Raw genomic sequence first — 25,013 nt, forward strand, 5'->3', positions numbered from 1 at the left:
CTGTTGATACCCGACGCGGATGTCATGTTTGTTCTCATGAGGGGCGATGTAACATATTCGGTCACTACCACATTGTTGGATGGTAAATTCAATGGGATTGGGCGTTCAGGGTTGATAGGTTGGTTAGAACTGACAGTTGTGCACTCTTCAGTTCTCAGAAAGGTTACTTCGTAATACTCCGATATGTACTTGTGATCGTGGTGGGGAATTAGGCTGCGTGCTAAAATTTATGTCCTCTTTTCGTCAAGTATCTGCCCTTGAGTTTCAGAGGGTAAACCATACGGAGGTTTAACGGCGCAGCGCTAACATCTCCATTTCAGTGTTGAATGGCGTGCCCGGTGCCGTTTACCTCATGTCACAAGCCATGCCAAAAGAAATAGATTGCCTCGGAGGGGAATGACTGGAGGGTTAAACATGAGAAACAAAATAACAATAAAAATGATGAAGAGTAGGAAGGAGGAAAGGAGGGAAGGAAGGGATGCAGGAGTGAAAGAATAGAATAATGAAGATAGAAACCGCTGCATTATATGGTATAGGCTTAGCGTCCCTTCTACCACAGATGGTTCTTTGGCTGCTGGAGCTTGATGTTATACCTTACTGAGGTTGCAAGACCTGCCCTATGTAGAAGGACACTCGGGCATTCAAGTCACATGTTCAAGTCGCATGATTTTTAAGTTACTTCACCAAAATTGTTGAAGTGCTTACCTAGTAAACATCATCTTTTTTAGCCTAACAATTGTGCACTCATCGACCGAAGATTGTTGTGAAACATCTTACCCTTGGCTCTATATGAGCACTGGAAAGGATTTTGGATGATACTCAACTTGAGCCTTGTTTGCTCCGCATCTATCATCATTTTCTGTTTCTTATAATGTCTGCTCTGTTTTACTTTCTCATGGAATTGCTCTTCCTTAGCCTGTGTGAGCAAAATGGTGGTGTAGTACAACATTCTTTCTTTCCACCTTCAAAACAAGGCTTTCACTGCAGTTTCTCCATTGCTACAATGAAATATAGCTACCTTGGTGGAAAAGTGCTTTCATCTCTAAGCTCCAGAACTTCCATGGTCATCTTCACAAAAGTGGGTTTGGCCGAAGAGAGGAGTCTGTGAGCTATAAAATTGTCGACACAGCCAAAAACCAACATTTTCCTTTCTCTTCTATATCGCTCTTTGCGTTCAAGTGCTGTAGGCGACATTTAGTTGGCCTCGCTAGCGATCGTTCGCTGTGGCCAAAGTTGGCTGGAGTGGTTGAACCTGTCTATAATCGGCTAGAACTTATGGTTCCGGCCCTTCTCCCCCTCTGCATGATTCCGATTGTCCTCAAGATGACATGATCTAGAATGAACCCATAGATTCAGAAACTCAATGCCCACCAGTCTATGAACATCATGCACAAACGGCTCGATAAATCCACTGATACAGCATGATGTGGATGTGAAGATGCAGCAGTGAAAAATGGTGAAAACACTTTTTGAAAGCGGCACAACAACACTGCACCTGGCTTGCATACACACTTTCACCATATATTGCGAGATAATGAAGGCTGTATCACAAAACTTAAGCCATTCATCGGCAACTAATGTTCAGGTAGATGCAGCTTTTAGTGAGCGGAAGAGTGTTCCGGGCGCATGATTGTGCGAAATCTCATCATTAGCACTTCTTGAAAAGATAGTAACACACATATTCTTGTGCTTTTCATCATCTAGGTCCCCCCAAAAAGGGCATCGCTCACATTCCAAGTTATCGAAGATGGGTTATCTCTGTCTTCTTTTGCGGGGGCTCTTTTTCTCAAAAACGACGGACATGCAAAAAGTTAATAGCCGGGACGTCACCTCCACATTTCCTTATCCTACTCTCTGGGATGTGTTTCTTCCCTAGCACAAAGAAGCATTGAAGTGCCATAAATAGGACCACATCTTCCAATACAACTCGAACCGTTGCATGCAATCATACCTCGAGGTCCAGGACAGGTTGCAATCTCCTACTCAGTTTTTGCACTAGGCTCTTTTTACCACCCTGCGTATGCTGTAAATGCAGAAGTTAAGCTTACCATGGGCTGCTCAAGGCAGTAACAGGACAGCCGATGGGTCCCCCAGAGAAGTTTCCGGGACATGAACCTCCATGCTAGTCGCATCGGAATTGACCTCCGCTACATGTGCCACCCAGCAGCATTCCCGTCGTCACCTTACAGCGCACCCCATCTCCAAGCATCTCTTATAGCCAGGCACAACGCTACCCAACGTGGCCCGACAGTGAGTAAGACATTGGTTAAGCAAGGGACACAAGCAACAGGTGGTGTGACAAAGCGTGAGAAAGGGCTGGACTCAATACTACTCAGATGCATACCTTCAGACGGAGTCTAACAGCGCATATATCAGTAACATGAGATGTCTTGGGGACGAGTTGTCTCTGTTCCCCTCTCTGGTCCATACCTCGCCTACTTGCTTGCCTCCGGGGTTCCCGCTCTGGTTCGTAGCGACGCTTGGCACTGGTTTGTACCAAGGGTTAACGGGAGGACCTATTTTTGGATCTTAAATTAGAACAGCCAACTTGCCAATCCTGGCAGTCGGATTTGCGGGAGGCAATATGGATAAATTGCCTAGCTCCGCAACCAAAATCTTGACGACCTGACATTCGACCGACAACATGGTGGCGACCCAAATCCAACCTTCGCAATGCATCGGGACCGTCACCGTCACCATGGGGCTCTCGAGGGGCCTGTTTGGCATATAAGGACAAAACGCTACTCTGCAGAATCACGGCCGTGAATCCTGGAGAGTTTCAAACCCAGCAACTTTTCGACCCTGATCTCCTAGAGATCCCTCGACCAGCCTTTTCGCACACTCACCGATCAACGAAACTTCTTTGGAAACCACTAAACCTTTAAACTATTCAGCCATGGGTCTTCTATCCTATCTTACTGTTTTCCTGGCGGCCACTGGCTCAGCCCTCGCCGCTCCAGCCGCTGAGTCTCCCGCCGACATCGCCGTTCCGACCCCCAAGATCACTAGCATTACCTACTCCGGCAACGGCTGCGTCAGGGATCCCAAGTTGTCGGGTAGCTTCAACGACCCGACCTTCACCTACCAGGGTTTCACCCTGTCTCTGCCGACCAACACGACGGCCAACTGCCAAATTCACATCCAGGCCAGCGGTGCCGGACCTGGCTGGCAAGTCGCACTCAAGAGCAGCCAGGTTAAGGGTCGCCTGGTCCTGACCCCTGGCACATCGCTTACACACTACACGACTGTGTTCTTCAGCCAGAACCCCACCAAGACTGTGAGCTAACTTCTCAGTTGCCTTTCTTTGCGCTATGAGGCTAACATCAGCTATCAGAGCACTGTCTCCGGCACCGTCAGCAACGACAGCCGCAACACCATTAGCCGCAGCGTCACTCTGGTCAGCAAGGCCGATAGCAGTGAGCTCGCCTGGTCCCCTTGCACCGGTAGCGACGGCTACACTGGTATTATGAACGTCAACTTCCGCGGCGTGCTCAGCGGCAACAGTCGCGCTTACTTTGAGGCTCAGACCGAGACCTGGGAGCTCCAGTGGCGGCGCTGCTGAGCAACCCAATTTAGGAAGGGTAGGGGATGGCAGATTGTGAGTTTTGTTGCTATTAAAAAGCTTTCTGTTATATAGTTGATTCGTTTCTTTTGTAGATGTTTGCAGAGTACAAAAGTTTTTGATGCAAACGTTGGGTCTCTCTTCCAAAGCCAAGAAATCTGTAATTTCATGCTTGAAGGGGTCTGTGGGGCGTTTCGTTGCTTTCGCTTCTGGAAGTTGTAGCATCTCCGCATGAGCCATTCGCGACTGGAATACCACGCAGTTGGCATGAATGTGTATATAAATAGGTACCGTTGCATACATGATGGTGCAGAATATGTCGTAAATAAACTATCTGGGCCAGGGCAAAACCGGGTAACATCGTCTCGCTAGCAGCGAGCATATCAAGAGAGGGCAGCCAGAATGTCTTTGACATTTGTCTTCTATTACTTTACTTGATGTAGATATCTATCTGGTATCCAATGCGGCCCATCCGTGTAACCTTTGCACCGATGCCTATGTTAAAGCAGAGAAAGCCAACCCCTGAACGGACAAAAAGCACCAACGCCAACCATCCCCAGCCAACAGTAAATATCAACGGCGTTCTGAAACCGCCAACAGCCGCCCGCTTGTCTGTTCCAGTACCCCCTTTTGGTTAAGGCATCTGTTTAAAATGTTGGGCCGAAGCCAATGCTGCGATCAGGCTCTGGTTCTCTTCGTTCCCAACCCCAATGGCGCTGACTCGACCAGCTCTCGACCCGCTACTTGGGGTTGTTGTGTTGTGAGAAGATCGTTATGTCGTTTTGCGACTTAACAATTAACGGATGGACCGCGTTCCTGAGGTCAATGGCTCCAAAGAGTGGGCCCAACGGGACAGAACAACTGGGAGAGCAATCTCTGCCCCCCCCCCCTAATAGGGTTAAGACTCGTCGAACTCCATAAACCTATACACCAGCTAACCGTTCAAGGGTTGCTGACGTAACTGCGGGCACGACGCAGATCCTCAAGATCATGGTGCAGCGGCGCATTGGGGTCAATGTTCTTGTTGTCCAGATCCGAGTCGGAGGTCTCGTCGTCGCTATGGTAGGCGTACTTGCTGTGCTTGCGAATGGCTGCGCCATACTTCCAGAAGAGGAACGGAATGCCGCAGCAAGCCAGACCCAAGAAGGCGAGGAAAGTGGAGGCCCACTGGTCGCCCATGCGGTCGTACATCTGCTCCGTGAAGAGCACAACACCGGCGCCCCAGAAGGAACGGATGAAGGTTTTGGCGGCAAGTGCCGACGCAGCCTGGTGCACGTACGAGTCGACGAGGTAGTTATTGGCCGCGTTGTACAGGAAGATGAAGCCGAAGCCGATGGGAAGACCCGCCAAGCAAGGGCCGACCCAGATAAGACGGGGATATGAAGTCCAGGCGAATATGAACAAACCGATTGGAATGAACCAGCAGCTGAGCATCATGGGAATGAGGCGAATCTCAGCCGGCGGCTTGCCGTTGTACTTCTTGACCATCTTTATGTAGTGATTGTTGACAAAGGGCGAGCACAGGGCGGAAAGAATGACACCGACGGCGACGGGAATGAACATCAGACCCGTGATGCCGGAAGAGTAGCCCTTGCGAACTTCGAAGATGATTGGATAGGCAACGAAGAACATGTAGAGCAGGCCGTAGAGGACAGACATGTATAGGCTGATAAGGAAGACGATGAGCTCGCGGAAGAGCAGCTGGAAGGGGCGAATCAAGAAGATGGCGATCTTCTGACCGAAGGGAGTGGGGTCGAGATCTTCCTCAGTGATGTAGCTGTTGTCACCGGTCTGCTTCCGCAGCTTGGCCGCACGACGTGCCAGAATGGTAGGCGCGTAAGTCTCAGGCACGGTGAAGGAGATGAGAACCCAAACGACGAAGGCAAATATCAGCTGGATCCAGTAAAGCCACCGCCAGCCAGCGCCATCGGACAAGAAACCACCGATTAATGGACCGACTGTGGGAAAGTGTTAGCATGCAAGAACTTGAGTCTTGACAGCAGACTGGGGTCGCATACTGGCAGGACCGATGAAGGGAGCAGCAGAGAAAGCAGCCATTGGGACACCACGTTCTTCGTTACGCCACAAATCGGCAAGAGTACCGCCAACCAGGGTCATGGGAGCAGAGAACGCAATGCCATCAATGACTCTGCACACAATGAGAGTGCCAATGTTCTTGGAAACGGCACAGGGAATGATGAAAACTACGGCGACCAGCAAAGTCGAGGTACTAAAAATAAGACAGGTCAGCAGCTAGATCTCCCAACTCTGCGGAGGAGACCTACTAGATGATCTGTCTTCCGTACACCTCAGATAAGGGGGCGAAGATCATGGGGCCTAAAGCATCAGTGTCAGCAAGGGCTGTCTCAGAGCGAGGAACAGAGCCGACAGATGCTTACCGACACCAAAACCCACGACGAAAACAGTAATTGGGAGAAGAGCCGCTTCGTGACTGACATTGAATTCCTTGGCAACGCCGTCCACATCGGAGGTGATAACACTGGAGCAGAAGGCGACAACGAAACATGTGATGGCGACAATCATGGTGCAGTACCATTTGCGGGCCTTGGACCAGTTTTGAGGATTACCAGGGTCGCCTTCTTCGAACCTGACTAACTTGTAGTCTTGTCGGGTGTCCCCGAAGGGGGCCTTGTTGCCTTTTTCCATGACGTTTGCGATGTTTGGTGGGTTCTTTATGTTGCTATAAAACACAATGATCGTTGAGTAAGAGTAATGTCGAGACAAATGTAACTAATATTTTCTCCGGGAGTCGGCAAAAAGGTATCAAAGTGTTTTCGTCAAGATTTACTGTGGTTTTCGTACTGCTCACAAAAGTTGGGGAAACGAATGGAAGTGCTCGAATCGAACTGGAAAGGAAATGCAAAGTCCGGTTACTGCCAATCACACAACACCTTGCACATGAATCGGAATGGCGAATGGAACATGGGAAAGACTCTACACTTATATCCAGCAGCTCTGTAGACGTGAAGCCTTGCTCGGGAAGGCTCGGTAATGACTGCACAGCAAAAAACTTCGTCATCCCCTGTGTAAATCTTAGCCCAACGCGACGACTGTTCGCGAGCGGGACAATCGCGAATCTGCCTTCCATCGGCCCCAGACCTTCGGGTCGCGGTGGACTTTCATTGGCCAGAGCCGCCATTCTTGCAAGGAGCTGGCTTCTGGTGTGCCCGAACGCCAAGTGATATCCAGAGCCTAAGACGGCGTGGCCCCTGAAGTGGTTCTCAAGCATCGCAGGAGTCTCCGAGTCGGGGAGTGTGAGTATCCTTTCTTGGCAACGCCACCCGCGCCAAGTTCCACTGGACAAGCGTCCCCGGCATCGGCATGTGGAGATCAGAGCACGGCAAAGACATTGGTTGGCCGGGCTTGGCCGGATGGCTCGGCGTCTCGCCGTCGAGAAAAACGCGAGACTACAGTCGTCGGTGTCGATAAGTGCAGCCACGTGCTGGATTCGCGAGACGAGAGATGCAGAGAAAAGAACGTGTGAAGGAAAACAACAGCCAAACGGTGCCTCTACGGTCCAGAACACCAGAAACACGGGCTGCCAGAAGAACATCGACGTTCCAGAACCTCTAAGCTGAGATAATTGCTCGAGAGTTGAGTGTTGGCCCTTTTGTCTTCCATGGCTCATGGTGTTATAAGTGGGGGAGGAAAGGGCCCTCGCCGGACAGCGCGGTATTTGGAAACCAAACGGCCGGATGAAGTGGAGCGTCTATTAAGGCTCGAAGAAGATATTTTTCCCCTAGCGGTACTTAATTTAGCTGGAAGAGGTAGCCGTCAGCCGTCTTCCTTTCAGCCTTCCGCCTTCCCAGGTCTGTGCTCATCCAAGCTGATGGTGAGTGGCGGATGAATCAAGTTGAGCAGAGCATTATTGCCACAGATGTTGATCGCTGTGGGCACAAACCTTCGATCTCAATTTCCCTGGCAGCCGTTCATCCTATCAGCTTGATAACAGAAACTGGCCGCTGGCCGTTGTCGTCTTACGGGACGACAGGCCCTCTGACTGCATATTGCATGGAGGATTGTGGGCCGCAAGTGTGGAGTCAAGGTTTGGCTGTTTGGTGCTGGGTTCGCGTGAAGTCGGCCTATGACGTCTTGCCGTACTTGAAATTCACAAAGCCGAGCCGGTGAGACGAAGAAGTGCCGAGCAGTCGGCTTGGGCTCAACATGGCCTGCGGACTGGCCGTCTCTCTGGTAGACGCCTCTCTTTTGCTTATGAAGTCGCTCTCGACGGCAGACGGCCGAGAGACAACGGAGTCGCTGCTCAATATTCATCAGCCTTCGATCATTGATGGACAAAAAAAAACCAAAAGAACAGGCTCGCTCTTTTGATCTTCACCGATCAGCGCAAAGGCGACCGCGATAGTTCAAGAAATTGCAGCAAGGCAAAATTGACTCCCCACCCCACATCAAGTGACCAACGAGTTTCCACCATTCCACATTGGGTGTGGAGTCCAGGAAGAACGGACACAGTCAAGCTTTTTCGGCCCGCTCCCAAGTTTCTGCCCTATCGGATGGTGGTGGATCCCTCCGAGTTGAAGGCAGGTCGCAGCAGGGCTCCCAGATGACCAGGGACAACAACATCAGCTCATTGTCTCCAGTCATCGATGTCATCGACGGCATCGGGCAGCATCCTAGTTCGTCATTGACTTTTTCGGGCGCCACTGTGTTGTATATCCAAATGGTTTATCTCGATGGACACATTGCCATGGAACATGCCTTGGCATACTGAAGGGACCGACCCCGCCTCAGAGAACCTATGGGTTAGCGTCTTGTTTTTTATTATTTCCACTTGAGAGGACCTTCAAAGAGCAGTACGAGTTGTAACATTCAAAAAGCTTAAAGCAGCTTACCGTGTCAGGGAAACTGCTGGGATGTAGTTTAGTCAACCTTGGAAACATTTAACCTCGATGGGGAACTTGACATCAACACGTAGCATGGCTTTCCTCACTCTTGTTCAAATCTCCAGCATTGTGTTTACATATAGAACGCATGCTGTCTTCACGGTGCTGTTGGGATATGCTTGGCAAAACTCACACCACCCTTCATAATCTCTTTTCTGATCACCGCAGCTGGCTTACCTTATATGGAGCAGCAGAAGGAAAGCAAGGCAGACATGAGTGGACTATCTCGAAGTCCTTGTTTTCTGGGAAAAAAACAAAAAAAATTCAACTCACTCTTTGTCGAACATTACGCCTGCGCGCATGAGACATTAGTACAGATAACGGACGTGAGGTACAGCGTATCCTCTGAAACCAGTCAACAGAGCGGTGAAAATCGTTGAAAAGTTACCAGAGCACGTGATATATCAATCACAAGAAGTTGTAAATTCCTTCATGGCGCAATTGGCTAGCGCGTCTGACTGTTAATCAGGAGGTTGGAAGTTCGAGCCTTCCTGAAGGAGTTCAATTTTGTCCGCGCGGGGTTTTTGGAAGTGAGGGTGGTTTGCAATTGCGTCAGAGCAATTCTCTGCAGGTTCAAGCTAAGCATTTAGCCTTTTTTTAAGAAAAAGGTGGCTTTCTGTGACCCAATTTTGGGTCACCCGGATGTTCCAGGCGCGTAGTTGCCCCACAAACTTACCGCAGGCTGCCTTTGCGTTTGCGCACGTCGCACGCGGTGGCAGCCATGTAGCGCCTGTCACGTGACAGAACTCCACTCCATTACAGTAACTGCTGTTTCCAAAGTTTCCAGGTTCGCTCTCGACGCGTTGCTGCGAAACCTGTGACCAACAACGCCCGCTCTCCTCTCAAGTATCAACATCGCATATTCCGTGCGCCAGGCATCGAAACAATGCCAAGGCACATTGATCAAGACGTGCACTCCGCGTTTGTGGAGTTTCGCGGCGATGGTAAGTGGCTGGAATTTTTCCTTACCCTCTGTCCTGATGCGACGAAGGCTGCTGTACACGCTCGCCGTACTCTCCGTACTCTCTGTATGCGTATTGCAGTCACCGTCACCGTATTTTGTTTCTGTCATGTACCCCATCCCTATCCCCATCCCCATCCCCATCCCCATTCCCTTTCCCATCTCTGCCCATGCCCATACCCGTACCCATACCCATACCCATAGCCACTGCTCTCGCGCGCCACCCCCGGCTGGCCGGCTGATGTGACTGCTTCTCCACAACTAGATCCCAGCGCGAAATGCCTGAGTGTGCAGTGCATCTACTGCCAGCAGACCCGGGCCAAGAACACGACGCGTCAGAAACAGCATCTTCTTCAATGTGCGCCCTACCTCCAGGCACATCCTGATGTTGCTCTCCAGATCTCGGGCGCTGCGTCTGCCGCCAGTGCCCAGGCTTCCCAGGCCCAGGCCCAGGCCCAGACCCAGGCCAACGTTGCCGTGCCTGGTCAAGCGTCCGGAGATGCGCCCGCCGACGGCACCTACACCCACGACGGCACCGTGGGCGAGCATACTGCCCTGACTTTCGTGCCGAACCCCCGCATCAACGGCACGCCCAGCCAGGGCCGCCCGTCTCTGGGAGGCGACGGCACTCCGGCCCCCAAGAGGCAGAAGACCAAGCCGACCCCCTCCAACATGCCCGAGATCTCTCTGCAGGATGTCCATAAAGCCTTCGTTGAGTTCCGCGCCAACGAAACCGACAAGTGCCTCTCCGCCCGGTGCATCTACTGCAATCAAGTCCGTGCCAAGAACACGTCTCGCCAGCGGGAGCACCTCTTGACTTGCCCAGGTTATCAGAGCATTCTGAAGGATAAGATCCCGGCCAATAACCTGCGGCATCAGTTCGACCAGGACGACGTTGCTAGCACTCTTGCTCTCCCCGCGCCGACCATGGACCTGGACTTCCGCATCAGTATCAAGGTTAAGCCAAAACTCAACATCGGCCCGAGCCCTTCGGGTCGGCAGAGTTGGATTCCTTGCATTGGTGGGCAGTGGGCAGGCCGCTGGGGCAAAGGAACCATTCTTGTAAGTTGTGATCCCACCCCTTCTTACTCCACATGGGTCCCGAGCGTGTGAGGCTAACTCCAACTTCCAATAGTCAGGTGGTCATGACATCCAGACGAGCGTCAAGGACACCGCCACGCGCATCGATGCCCAGTTCCTTCTCCAGACTAACGATGAGCATCCTGCTCAGATTGTTCTAACCATGAAGGGCTGGCTGACTGCCGAGCGTGATGTTATGGAGCGCCTGCAGGACCCGGTGGCTGCTGATAATGTGGTGGCTCATCGGTATCGGCTCCGCGTGACGTTGCAGCTTGAGACGGGAGACGAGCGTTATGCCGATGTCAATACAGGTGTTTGGGTTGGCAGTGGTTGTCGTAGGGGCGGCGAGATAGTCTACGATGCTTACCGGATCAGCTAGTTATGTGGCTTTTCTGCCATCTTTGATTTGAGGATGATATGAAGTGGAAGTGCGACTATCCCAATATTCGTTCGGATGGAATTCGCGTCATCTATGGCGAGCTCAGCCCATCTCTTAGCTTGACATGGCGGTAGGCTATGGACGAGTAGTTCTAATCTTTCAGGACGGTATGGCCAATGAACTTACGTCTGCTTTTTTCACCCACTATTTCTGCTACTTATACAAGGGGTTTCGTTATAGCTTACGAGTAAAATGTCTTGGTTCTCGTCGTTCTGCCTTATTGCAAATGGCAGATAACTGAAATGCAATATTATGAATGATTCACGGCCTACAACATTTCCATGGATTCAGTCGCCCCATGTCAGTTGAGGATTTGACGTTTGACCCATGCGAACTACTCCATTATTGGTGCGGAAGCCAAGTCAATGGTCCATTCACTGCCAGTATCTCCACTTCCTCCTTGCATCCTGCTGACCACATCGCTTCAGTTTGTAGGGGAAAAAAAATCCAGCCGTGAGATGTCGTTCATATCGGGAAAGTAGTTCGCCGTAGCCCCACGATTGGTTTCGCCAAGTGCTCGGCGCCATGACTTGGGTCACTGATTTCCGCAGTGCCGGCCTTCACCGGTTCTGTAACCCAAGTTCTTTTCGACCCTTCTCGGCAATAGTGCTCGACATCTTGGGAACCGGGGTCCCGCACCTTGGCAGCCACTGTGTTACAAGCCAGCCCGAAACGAAACACATAGCTGGGACAGCCGAGCTTTGATACAAATGCTTATTGCCTATTAGAGAGTGCCTTGAGCCGCCCGAACGGTGCAAGTCTGAGATAAGGTAATACGGTTGGGTCAACCTTGCCTTTACTTATCGACAGTTACCACTGGCAAGCATTAAGCTGACTTTGGTGGATAAGTATCAACCAAGAGTTTCAGAACACCTTCTGCTTAGAGGTTCTGCGATAAAGTTAGGGTTGGCAAACCAACCACAAAGCGACTGTTCACTGTTGCTCATCTGCCAGAAAGAGAGATCGAGTTCCAAGTTTTTAGCCAGATCTTGTGATCCAATCTACCAGCACTGCAACGACTAAGGTAACTCGAGATCAACTCGACAGCAAAGAGGCAGTCCCAGCAGAACGGAATATCCACTCAGTGGCTGCGTCGCTAGACAGGGATGTACATAAGCTGCCTGGCATAGAACGATGCTTCAACATCAGTAGCATCCCCATAACTACACTTAAACACTCTCCTTTTCATCTGCTTATACCCATTGCTCTTGTTCACTGCTCTCCCTGCCAAAGACCCAAACCACGGAAACTATCCGCGTAGCCCAGCGGTCATCTTGTGCTGCCAATACAAGGGGGTCGATGAAGTCGTTGACCTGCTGACGCATTAATCCCACGAATATTACGCCTCAACTACAGGGCTCAGGGGTTACACAAAGCTTGATTGGTGGAAACCTTTCCGCTAGGGTTGGTGATTCTCAATTATCCCTTCGACAACGTTAAGACCTGGCTCTCCTCCAATTTACCCAGCCACAGAGCTAACCGCGAGGGGATCTGGAAGCAAAGGGGCAAGTATCCGACGGAGATATTTCCCAAAGTACTAGACTGCAGGATCCCTCCCCAAGGGGGGTCATCCCCAGTTCGAAGGGAAGTTTTTCTCACTGCTTCTGCGAACCCATAACTGGATGTTAACTGAGCGTCTGGATTTGTGAAGAAAATTTTGGCCGGCCCTATCGGTGATGTGTTCTAAGTTGAGCTATCACACACAAACTGACAGTCGCAGTCACGCGATAACATCAGAACAACGACCAACGGGTCATGGCCAGCTCCACTGCAGCCAACCAATGGCACGCACATTGTTGTTGACTGTGTTCGTCACTTGCTCGGCCAGTATTCCAACGGTTCGGGCACTCAAAATCTTGGCGTTTAGCCCATTTGAGAAGATGAGGGCTCATTTGGTGACAAAGCCTGCTGATATCTCCAGAGTACTATCTTTTCCCAAGAGATAATCCTTGAATATTCTAGATGGATTGATAGACTTGGCCACTCAGAGTTACAATGTTCTACTTACCCCCTGAAAGCTTGTTTTCTCAAGTGTTTTGCCCAACCAGTATCCAATTCTGTCAGCGCAATACCTTTGTTTTTTTTATTTTTTGGGATTTCACTCTCTTCTCACTACCGGGCCAATGGATACTTAGTTGACGTTGAAAGTGGTGTGGCTGAATCTTAACAGCCTGGTGCTTGGTGCTCAAGTCGGTGCATATTTGGCCCCCTGATCAGCACCCTGGCGCCCAGTCAGCTTGTGTAACTCTAAGTACACCCCCAACGCTCCCTCCCAGAACGGGATGCCTTTTTGTCCATGGTTGTATTCACCATTAGTAGACCTTGGGCTCTAGCCTGCGCCTTTTTCTAGCTCTCCCCAGCGTAACTCGTCGGCATCATCAAGTCATTTTCGAGCTTCCCCCTGGCATTGCTTGGCGATGTGGCAAGAATCGGATTCTTTTACCCCTTCTCAAAAGCGAGCCCAGTTTTGCGGGCTTCCAAGCCCTGCCTTGAGTACTCCAGGCGCCCCTTCTCCTATGTCAAGAGTCAGCCTACGAGCCCATCCTGCTGGGCCTAGGAACATCAACACATCGCTGTCACCGTCGCCCATCATTATGATAGGCGGTCATACCGACTCTATTGTTTCTTTATGGAACGGCTATGATGACGAGGCGTTACCAACTACTCTTGGCTACAAAGAGGGAATTTCCGCCTTTGATGCCGATCCTACAACTAATCCCGGGGTTATGCCTAATCATACACTTGAGCACTTGCCATGGGCACCTACGAATCCCTTCGCCGTTCCCCATCCAACTGCATGGCAAATTGATGTGGCTGGAATTACCGCCGGACCTGGAATCGCAAGATCACTCCCCAACGGAGCGTCAGGAAACACAGTCACCCTCAGTTTGCAACAGCCAGCTACATCCAGCCTTTCCGGCCCCCCAATAACGATTGAAAGCTCGCAGTCCAGTCCCCTTAGCTATCTCTTTTACGATCGAAACCCTGATACAGCATGCTACTCTCCTATCAAACTGCCTACGACTGAGTTCCAAGCGATAACCAAGGACATACCAACTCCACTGACAGGCTGTTCTTCTCCAGGCCCGCAAGGCCCCTTGTCGCCGATTGATCTATCATCTCTGACCTCGCGACATGCTTCGATTGGAGGAAGAAACTCGAAGTCAAATGCTACAAGACCTACAAAACTGTCATCACTGCAAACAATGGCGAAGTCAATAATCAACAAACATAGAAAAAGAGGAGTCCAACTACGGTCAGCCCCTCGCAAGTTCAAGCCAACATTGCGCACAAAGACACATAACTCTATCACAAGGCCCAAGTCACCTCAACAACTAGCCAAGGAAAAGGATCATAAAAGCGTAACCAGCAAACGGGATCCGAACAATAACAGCAGCAGCAACAGCAACAACAAAGACAAGAATGTTACCCCTGAGCAAATCCGGGAGAAAGCACGTGTCAGCCACAATCTAGCTGAGAGACAATACCGCGCCAAGTTGAATTCGAATTTCGAAGTCTTATTAGACGCACTACAGGAGTGCGGTTACTTGATCGAGGATATCCCGATAACGATCGACGGCGAAGACTCTGCGATGGACGACTCGGCGGCTGGAGGACCTGACCCCGAGGATCACAGGGGGTATCACCGAGACAATGGGGATAAAGTTGTCGCAGCGGCTGCCAGGCATGTTGGAAGACCAGAATGTGGGCGAGGTGACGCTGTACAGGACAGTAGGGGAAGGAGCGGCAGTCAGCAGCAGCAGCCTCGCCGGATCAGCAAGGCCGATGTCCTCAACTTTGCCGCTCAGGTCCTTTGTCTTCAGAAACATAAGCTTGAAGAAAAGGAAAAGGAGGTACAGGAGAAGGATGAAAGACTATCGAGGTTGTTGGTCTCATTGAGGAGCATTGGTATAAAGCCGGCGGACTCTTTGATGTTAGGATCTGAGTGACTTCTACAAGTGCAAGGTTTGATTGATGTGTTGCAGCTTCTATGTAACGGGGTACAGGGTTCAACGATGGCCGGTGAGGCCTCACAACATTGAAGAGTGCCTGAGCCACTGCCTGTTCAAAGTTGTTAGAGTATATTGGTCCTAACAGCATCTGGCTTCTTGTACATAGTTTGAAAATGTCTTCGCCCGGCCTCTTTACTGTTTTGGGAGAACATTGCATCATCAATCCTACCTTAAGTCACGATATTGTCCAGGAACAGAATTGATATGACCTAACATGGGATCTGCCCTGCTGGTGCTGACAACACATTAGTAATACACTCATCCCTCATTCACACTACTCCAAGCTTGACCCCTGACCCTGTTGGCGTTGCTGGATGCCGAGTTCCGAGTGTTGTTCCAGACCATAGGAGCACACTTTGCTCTTTGAGAAATTCTATCCTTAGTGCGAAGTCAGGTATTCTCCTAGAAGCCACAGATTCTTACGTTCATAACCTGCCCAGAGACCCCATCCCCTAACCTGAGTCCTCACTTTCAACACCGGAGCCAAAAACACCAAAATGGTCAACTCTGAACACATGGCCATGCATAAAGCCTGATAGGCTGATGATAGTTTGCTCTCGATTGAACCACATTGCTGTCTCTCGCTCTCTGCTTTGTCGACGGAGAAACAAGGTGTACCGGAAGCAATACTTAACAGCTGAGATGGGGTACATGGTGCCAACCTGATATTGCTATCACCCCGGCATCCCCATTGGCTGATATTCGATTGACCGTTGATCAACATTGGCATTGTTCCATCATTGTTTTGAAAAAAGCACTCTTCATCCAATGGACCAGCATGAACCAACAGGCAGTGTCCTGAGGGTGTAGATCAGTTGCAATGTCTTCGAAACTCTCCAACGGTGCGTCGCTCCTGTCATTATTGATCATAGACAAGTTGGTTTCAGACCCCTTGGCTCTGGAATTGATGTTTCTACAATTCTACATAGACTACATACTTTGTAAATAGCAGTTACAAAGTCAAGAGGTCTCGGTTTGAGTTGGGCTAGTCTCTCGGAAGCACCTACTGACATTGCACGTGGCTTTCCAAATCTGCGTATCGGGGTAACATCGATGGTGTTTGACGTTGCACTCTGCCAACGCCACAGCCTCTGCGCTAAGCCCGAAACGAGCTCATCTGTCCAGGAATAGGCTCTTGAATGAGTATTACCACAGCCGACCAGGCCCGGCAGAGCTGTCTGGGCCCTCGGCATTTAGCATTCCGTAATCAACATGTCACAGCTACCGACATTATTTCTCTCCCACACGGCACGAATGCCGGGAGGCACAGTCATGGAACCTGGTAGGCTGTGGCAGAGGAGGCCGTGTTGCTGGGAGTGGTATGCACGGCGTTACACTACACTATATACCGCAGCGCTGTCCGCTCCGGTACTGAAGCAGTGATGAGGGTTGGGTTGCTGGTACAACTCAGCTGAGAACAGTCTGCGAGCCCATACGACACGCTGAAATAAAAACTGGTGTGGCGCTGACATCCTCCCTGCGGGACATGGGAAACAGAGGATGTTACCAATCAGGAACATTGATAACCATCCTTTATCCGCATCCTCAATGATCGCCATCCGAGATATCAGTTATCACCGGCTTCTACCATGAGCCCGAGCCTATCTGCTGGATCCCGCTCACAGTCATCAAATGACACATGGCGTCGAGGACTGTTGGGATTGGATGGATGAGTTGGGATGTGACAACGAAATGTGACGACATCTGAGCTCGGCCCAACGATACCCCCTAGGCTGCAGGGTTCAGCCATGTTGAAGAGGGTAAGGTACCCGTGAAAGCGAGGACGAGCCAGGCTATCAGGCAGCAGGATTCCTGTGTCCCTGGTCCTCGGAACCGACGTGCCCTTTAATTAGAACTGTTATCAAGCTCCCACTGCCCCCAATCACCGGAAGAGAAGGATGAGATATGGAGAAAGGCTCCAGTATCAGAGTTCGGCAATGGCTAAAAGCACTTGTTAATAAGCCAGAGAGTGATGAGCAAGTGACCCAGAGCCACTCTGCTGGATACGCCAAGTCCATAAGCAATAATGATGTATTGCTTGTCTTCCTTTACCTTGGACCTCAAAGGCTATTGTTCTCCAGTGCCATCAACTATGAGTACAATGAGACCATCCGGACGAGTATGTGAAACAAGCATATCGAGAGTGTATTATTCACCTTTAGCCAACCAAATCCCCATAATTGCACAATGTCTGAACCAAAAAAAAAAAAATAAAAGCCCCTATTACACAAATACCAAAGATACCCAGTATTAACCGCCCCGTCTGATAGTTATACACTACTCATGCCATGCTTTTATCCAATGAGGTCCGTAACCACAGCGCCATGCCTTTCGCACATGCCATCGTAAGTATTGAACAGTAAGAAGCTGTAGATATGATCAAAAACATTCACACCACCCGCTCGTGGGATGCCTAAGTCCAACTCGCTGCACGATGAACTCGAGCTCCCATTGACTGCTGTCATCCCCATCGGCAGTATCTTCTCCTATCCTTCCTGCTTTGTCGCAACACCGCCGTAGTGACACTCTTGCCCAGCAACACAAGTTGTTGTTCTGTGACCAATACTCGGCGTCATCTGCGCTTAAGGCAGTGAAATCTGTGAGGATGCAGCGAGAGTAGACCCAGTCATCTTGGTCGTCAAAGTGAGGTCGGATGCACACTTTTTGTTGCGATGGTAGTTGGCGAGAGGCTGTGTAAAGTTGTTGTGATGATGATAATGATGGTAGAGTGGCTAACGATGGCGAAGAAGAGGTTTCAAAGGCAGATTGGTCTTGTTTGAGGAGCTGGTCTACTGGCATCCTTGACAAGGCAGTGGTAGATATCCGCTCTGCAGACATGGACTCGATGCGGGAGATGATGTTGCGAACAAGAGACCCTGGTAGACCAACACACTCGTACTTGTTCATGACTGATGATTCAGGCAGGTCTGGAAATTCCTCGCAAAGCGGTTTGATGTCAACCCGACAAAGAGGAAAGTGCATAAGAGAACCTGGGTGTGCGTTGTGGTGGCAGTCGAGCCGCCCGTCCATTGGCGAGGACATGGTAGAGAGGCGGAGGGAGCTCAAGATGCGTCTTCGGCGTGGTGTTCGGACGGTGCTGCAGTAAGTAATTCGTAGTGGATGGCGATGTGAGGGGTCTCTCAGATGTTCCAAAGACCCAAGCTAAGGTCAGAGAGTACACATTTGCTGATAAGCGCAGTCGAAGATGATAAGCAAAAACAAGGCTCCATGAAATTGCACTAAGCTCTTGATGATGGGGCACTTGCGGATCTTATGTGTTGCCGGCGGCGAAGGCAAGCTCAAAACCCCAGCAGCCCAACAGGCCAAAAAAAGATGGCACGTCAGCAGGGTCAGGCGCTCCAAACACAGTGAGCTGGGGGCAGCTGGGTGGGGAGGGGGGGCCACAACCTTATGAATTGAAGCAGCGGCATAAGACATGCACCTAGTCGCTCAGCATGCCAAGCCTGTTTGAACTTTTTGCTTGGTCACGACCAGTAACTTGGCAAGATGTGCAGATACCACCTTTCGGAGCGACTCCTGCTGGGTGATGGTGCTTGCACAGACCACAGCGGAGGACCGCTGCCGGCGGCAGCACTCAGCAATGGAAAGGAGACGAAAAAAAAAAAAAAAAGCTAGGTCAGGATTCCCGGACCAGCTGCTGCAACGCAACGGCACGGCAAAGAACCGCGTCCGCCTGTGGAGATGGTCTGGTTTATTGCGGACTGGGCAGTTTTGGGAGTGGAGGACCTGCTTGCGCCGTGGGGTTCTGCGCAACAAAACCGCGGACCTGCTGGCTGCAGGGACAACAGAAACACGACTGGCCTAAAGGCTGGGCAAACTGGGGGCTAGCACCCAAAGCGGTTCGCTTCTGTCCCGACAGTGTGGCAGGCCAATTGAGCGCAACCTGGGCTCCACATAAAATCTTTTTATTGGCCGAAATTTCTGGGGTTGATTGAGGACATGTGCAACTGGTCCATACGATACCTGCACGAAACGAGTCAGGGCAGTGACGCAGCTTACCCACAGTCCCAGGCCTCGAGTCACCCTCGCCCGTTCACTGTACGACATGTATGAAGTTGTTGTGTTATGCCTAACGCCAACACGTGTAAACCAATCACTCGGTAAAAGATCAGACTTTACAGGAAAATTGAAGCGACCTCAAAGTCGCTTCTGAGAACGCTACCATTTGACAGCCTTCACTATAACCCTTGTGTGGCCTTCCATAATTATTCAGCTCAGCTTGCGGCGGGTGGTACAGGACTGTCTGCTGTGGAAGGCTTCATCATCACCACTTTGAAGTTAGAGACTCCGCAGTTGAATCACAACAGAGGCTATTACTCCGCTTCGATACAAACAAGCTTCAGCGATCATGCAGCTTCTGAGTCCAAAGTCAATTAAGCCTTGTCTAATTGCAGATCTCCGAGGACCTTGACTCTCGACCCCCAAGGCCCCGCTCAAAGTTGAGACCGTCGTCGAAGATCGATGCTAAACTACTTAGGAACTTCCTAAGAGAGCAAGGTTAACGCAAAAGATTCTTAAGACCAGAACTTTCCATGATCGCAGCCTTGCCTGCACTATGCAGTCTCTTGACTCAGCCCTCGCCATTCAGCTGGACGCGGTCCTCGAAATCTGCTCACAGGGGGGAATTGGACGCTGGCCAGAACTTTGGTCTAGGACAACGCGGTACGTGCTCTGGTATTTTACGCTGCTGCTTCTAGAAGCTGCATGTACATCCACACAGACATCCAGATATTCGGCGTCAAACAAAGCGCTACGCGTCAGAAAAAAACAATCGCTGATAGCGACGGTTTGAACCGTGTTGGAAGGATTGTGGCGCCTGCCTTGCAGCTCGGCTACCACATTCGCAGCTTCACCGGCCTGCTAGATGCGCGGTAGGGTTGAAAGGCCAACAGTCTTAGCGCGCGGCCTTGCCCCTGCGGATTCTCCCGACAGCGTTACCCTCGACCCCGCAACTTCGTTGCGGCATCTGCAATTCCAGGCCTTCGGCCGTCTGAGAGTCTTCTTGTGTGTATGCACCGCCGGTGAGAAAAGTCATATTCGGATCTCACCGAATGGTTTTCAAGGCTTTCCCCAGAAGCAAGTTTTCTCTTAGGTATTACTTTTACTGTTACTCGAGATTGAAATGGAGCTGAAGCTCATGCAAGGCTTGCTCTCCAAGTTATTGTGTTGTAGCTGCCAATGTCGATCACTTCCTCTTGGAACCTTTGGCTTCCGGGATTATAAGCATCTTACGCTCGACGAAATATTTCATGCAGCATCTTTCTCCCTTCCAGATAGTTCATCAACATACTCTTGGCGCCGGCCCAACACATCTGAAAGTCGACAAACTTGTCCCTAGTTCTCCTCCCCTGGCAGAAGGATTTTGGATCTGTATATAGGGGGTGCGACCCCTTGTCAGCCTTGATTGAAAACACGAGGTGCCGAGTCGTCCAGAACATTCTGTTTTGGCATCTTGCCAGGAAGCATGATAAAGAGCCTTCGCCCTCCCTGAGCAGAAATACACAGAGCCGATCACGTCAAAAGGGATCACCTTTCCCCCGGTTCTGAGACTGCAGGAACCCTAAGACAGGTATACGGTGCTAAGGTAGGTTACATGCTCTCACCAATACGAAAAGAATAAGTCTTCTAACTTACCGCTTTTCGCGATCTTCGGCTCTGTTGCAGTGTGGCTTCATGAATCTATAGGTTTTGAAGCTGACTACCTCAAGCATGCGACCATTATCGGAACCGAGATGGCATTGAAGATTCCAAAAGTTTCAGCTCCATTATCTAGCTGTTCTCCCTTGGACAGCAGCTTCAAGGCAAAATAAGTGGAGGATTGCATGTTTTTTGTACTCTGTGTTCCATTGAGAAATGAGCTAAACTTCAGTATGGACTAACAATCCTCAACCAACGTTGACACTATGATCTGTCTTGAAAAGAGCATATTCAGCTATTGTCGTCGTACCAGAATCGCCACATTATTTCTCGGAATATAAAGCAGGCAGCCACCATGTGGTGGCTGTAAGTTTCACTGTAATGTGTATCGGCTCAACTGTCAAAGCGTGTTTCGTTTCATGGGAATCTCGCGACGTTGTGACATGATAAGCTGACTTTCCTGTCCCATGTAAGCACGATCATCAATTGCTTGTGACTTGCTCATTGAGAGCGGGTCCGTCATGCCAGATAGGCGGTCTAATTTCATTAATTATAGCGGTAGCCATGCAGGCTATCAGAAGTAAGGAATATGCTTTTCAAGACGCTGCGCTTAGCTGCCCTTTTTATTAAAGGCATAAACTCCTTTGGGGTGCACACAATCGAAAGATGATCCGGTATCATAACGCAACTAAACGTGTGGATTCGTTGTCATTCTGATGTTGAAGCCAGGGCATCAACGCCATGTTTAACAGCAAAAGAGGTTATCATGGCGCTAGCCAAATACACTTCACAAATGAGCATGCATGTTCTTGCCCACCCATTCTCCAAGCCTATAGCCAATACAGACCACGTTATTTTTACAGCGCAGAGTCCACCCATCAACGCGAGCTGTTCGAAGTGCTGCTCTCGGGGAGAATTTTTTCTGTTTGCCATGTTCCCCGTCGACATACGACAGAAAATATGGAGGAAAGTTGCTATGTCACCATATCAGCAACGAAAAATCCTTCAAGTTTGTATCATGCCGACGCTCAGCCCCTGTGGAATGGTCAGCTTGCAGCTCGTACCAACGCCACGACTCTAGGAATCAACACTCAGTACTCACAACTTCATTGCTCCATGTGCTGAAGCCCGAAGTGAAGTATTAAATTACCTGGTTCTTGTCCCGGAGGCGCTTCCTCTCCAAGGCGATGGCATCCTCCGCTGCAGCTTGTCCCGCGATCTCAATCATAGTTGCGGACTTGTCACCAAACCTGCTTTCCAACTCAACGAATACTGGCGATGATCTCCTGTGGAGCACGGTCCGGACAAAGTATGTGATAGGTTCCAACCCTTGTGAGAAGTTAAGCAAAACTCTGCATATCGGCCTTGATCTCTTGCCACAGGCCCCTGAATGTTTCAATCTCGACAGGCTCGCTGGTGTACTGATAAAGCTCGAGTCTGCACTGCTCAGCCTTTTCGCCAGCCTTCCATCTCTTGAGCACTTCTACCTTCTTCAAGCACCCTTTGCCAGTAGGCCCAAAGTCTGTCCATGCTCAAGAGCCTGAGCCGACAGAGTGACAACAACTACTGGAAGTCTCCAATATCTGATAAAGATACTCCACTTTACCCGTGGGACATTGAGTTGCTGGCAATGACCAGCAACATACCGTCTCTCCGCGCAACCGAATGGTATCCAATGCGTTACATGCCACGGTGTCTGGTCTCACAAGCCTACTACACCCATCTCATGCCTCTAATGCACTTGGTGTGTGAGTTACGCCAGGCTATGGTCACCTCATCTGAGGAGATTTCGGGCCGTCTCGAGGCTTTTGGCCCACGAGAGGACCACAACTCGATTGTACCACAGGGCAGGAGGAAGCAATACAACGAAGGTTAAAGAGTGTGAAGATTAAGCTCTTGTGACGCTATCTGACCGCCCCATCCCCATCGCAGACTGCTTCCTGCGGGGACGTGCTACGCAGAGAGAAGTATACACCAAACTTGTGTGCAGAGAAAGAGCCCAACTGGATATCAGAGATGTAGTCATCCAGTCCAGAGAAATTCCAGGAGGTTGAGCCGGAAAGGAATCCTGGTAGGTGCAGTGGAAGTGGGTTTGTCAATGCCTTGACTTGAACCATAATGACGTCTGATAATTATGTACCTATGTCCTATGCATGTCATGGTTTCTTATGGATTCTAATGATAATGTTAATCTATTGAAGTCAAGGAGTCATTACTGGTGTTGACTAGGTATGCCATAGAAGTCAGTGGAGATTTCCATGTTGATGTGTCAAACCACATGCTTCGGAGACACGTACCACGATTCGATGACATGGCAGGGATTGCAAGGGGCTCCGTATAAGTTCCAGGCTCCAACAACGTTCAGCGACCAGCGGGGTGCGCAGATTTAGCAGTGCCATTCCAGTCATAATTCAGAAGTCTATCGTTTCTTCATCCTCATAACCGCCATTGTGATGCTCTGAAGAACAATACTAAGTTGGTGCCCCCATCCTAGTTATGCCTCAAATGTCGGAAGCTGACTTCTAGAACAGACTTTCTCCCCCAACTTCTACCCTTTTTAAGGCTTGATATGCAGTCCGCTCTTGAACCGAAAAAGTCTAAGGCATGGGTTGACGAGACAGTAATAGACAGTGATGCTGGTTGTCAGCTCCCCCTTCTTAACCCCACGGTTACACACAGCTATGACCGGGATTGTGTTATGTAACAGAGTACTGATCAGGGACACTGTTTAAGTCCAGGATACAAAATTTTTGTAGTCCCGTGAACGGCCATCAAGCGCTAGTGTTGTCGTAATGCAGGGGAAGGAAATTTGATATGATGGAGACGCTGGGCACATGACAACGTCTCATCGCCCAGGCTGGAATGTAACTTCTGGAGTCTATGCGCTGACATACAAACATCAGTCATTTTGCACGCCGACAACTTGAACGTGGATGGCATTATGTTTGTGGAATAGATGCACGCCGTTTTCTGCATGGTATTCATGAGACGTAGTAAAAATCGTAACAAATGCAACAAATGAAGTAGTAAGACTCATAACCGCCCGTCGCAAACCTTGAAGGTAAGGGTCTTGAAGCTGTTCCCATAAGAGGTTAGGCCTGGAGCTATAAGTAGATCATCATCTGGGGATCTGGGGGAATGTGGGACAAATCCAAAAAAATATCAAGTCTCTCCTATTTTTTTTTTTGCGGTGACTGTTGGCAGCAAGAGGAATGATTTCTGTAGTTGAGACAACACAGGAGGCCACTCCCAAAGACATCGTCCCGATACTGGAGTGAATTTAAGCGTTTTTTGTGCGACAAATGTTCGAACGTGCAGCCCTCAATAAGCCCCACGGAGGAACCAAGCTGCTGGAATTGGTGGGGACGGCAATGCAAATGGCGGCAACGGAATAGGCTCTGGTTGGCCTGTCTCGCCGTGGCCCCTGCATGCCGCTGACTGCCGGGTGACAAAAGTCCAGACCCTGAAACGTGGGGGGTTCTGCCCGATCAGGAAGCTTCCACTGACACCCGTTGTGACCCGTGACAGAAGTCACGGCCAGCTAAGGTTCTTCTTCTCAGGTTGTCAGCCTGCTCACTCTCTTTCCTTTCTAGAATGGAATGCCAGGCTCCAGCTCTGCAGTTTGGCGCTTCTCTTATCAGGTTCTCCTCGTCCAGGCTTCAGAATCCTCGCAGACGGTGTTTGCGTTCCCGCTACAACGCTGTGCAACGTGCTTCTCCGCAGATTCTCTTGTGTCTCGGGCCTGAACGAACAGCAAAATCCCCTGTTCCGGCCATCTTGCGACCTGTCATATCTGGCAAACATGAGCTATCGGGACCGCCTGGGGCTCGGAGAGGTCTTGTGATCATGTCAAATGGCCTTGGACATGCCACGCACGATCCCCCTGGGTGATGACGTTGAGGCTGTAGAACACTGCCTTCAGGCCCCGAGAGAGTCCCTGAGTCCCCGAAAGGGGCCGATTGCTGCCTTCTTGGCCGTTTAGAGCCTTGTGCAACTACCATCCCTGGACAGACCTGGGCTTCTCTCGTCCTATCGTTCATCTCACTTAATCTCAGACCCCCACGCTGGGCAATCCCGAACTTCCAAACAATGGCGGTGATGCGCCCCGGATCAGTTACCCGGCTCCAGGGGTCCTGGGTAGTGAGGTCGGAAAGGCCACAGAGATGTCTCCTTACATTGTCCTCCCGGCTGCTGTAATTCCACTTCACCGGCGAACCCTTGTCTCAAATCACCCTGCTCCAGTTGGCGACGGCAAGACAGGGTTGATGTTGTTTGCCTTTAGTCTGTATAAATACCTACCCGCCAAACTCCAGCTGGTTCATCGCAATGCTGTGTCGTTGCCTTTATTTGTTGACGGACGTTTACTCTCAACGCTCTC

The 25,013-nt window shown here is 50.4% G+C and overlaps 4 protein-coding genes and 1 non-coding gene across 5 annotated transcripts; 4 read left to right on the forward strand and 1 right to left on the reverse strand.

Moving 5' to 3' along the window:
• Positions 1–2,896: 2,896 nt before the first annotated feature.
• On the forward strand, positions 2,897–3,562 carry CTHT_0055900 (uncharacterized protein; the record flags this gene model as incomplete). The annotated part of the gene is made up of 2 exons (XM_006695855.1): positions 2,897–3,277; positions 3,335–3,562. The coding sequence occupies 2 exons, from the start codon at positions 2,897–2,899 to the stop codon at positions 3,560–3,562; spliced, it is 609 nt and encodes a 202-aa protein (XP_006695918.1).
• A 942-nt stretch (positions 3,563–4,504) lies between these two features.
• CTHT_0055910 (uncharacterized protein) lies at positions 4,505–6,229 on the reverse strand (the record flags this gene model as incomplete). Its single annotated transcript, XM_006695856.1, has 4 exons — positions 4,505–5,520; positions 5,581–5,792; positions 5,848–5,899; positions 5,962–6,229. The coding sequence occupies 4 exons, from the start codon at positions 6,227–6,229 to the stop codon at positions 4,505–4,507; spliced, it is 1,548 nt and encodes a 515-aa protein (XP_006695919.1).
• Positions 6,230–8,910: 2,681 nt separating this feature from the next.
• CTHT_0055920 lies at positions 8,911–8,984 on the forward strand. Its single transcript has one exon. It is a non-coding gene; the product is annotated as a tRNA-Asn (tRNA).
• A 386-nt stretch (positions 8,985–9,370) lies between these two features.
• CTHT_0055930 (uncharacterized protein) lies at positions 9,371–10,904 on the forward strand (the record flags this gene model as incomplete). Its single annotated transcript, XM_006695857.1, has 3 exons — positions 9,371–9,428; positions 9,711–10,507; positions 10,581–10,904. 3 exons carry the CDS (start codon positions 9,371–9,373, stop codon positions 10,902–10,904), a joined length of 1,179 nt encoding a protein of 392 aa, XP_006695920.1.
• Positions 10,905–14,170: 3,266 nt separating this feature from the next.
• Positions 14,171–14,914, forward strand: CTHT_0055940 (uncharacterized protein; the record flags this gene model as incomplete). Its single annotated transcript, XM_006695858.1, has 1 exon — positions 14,171–14,914. One exon carries the CDS (start codon positions 14,171–14,173, stop codon positions 14,912–14,914), a length of 744 nt encoding a protein of 247 aa, XP_006695921.1.
• Positions 14,915–25,013: the final 10,099 nt, after the last annotated feature.

The sequence above is a fragment of the Thermochaetoides thermophila genome (genome assembly GCF_000221225.1).
Source record: "Thermochaetoides thermophila DSM 1495 unplaced genomic scaffold scf7180000011820, whole genome shotgun sequence".
NCBI lineage: Eukaryota > Fungi > Ascomycota > Sordariomycetes > Sordariales > Chaetomiaceae > Thermochaetoides > Thermochaetoides thermophila.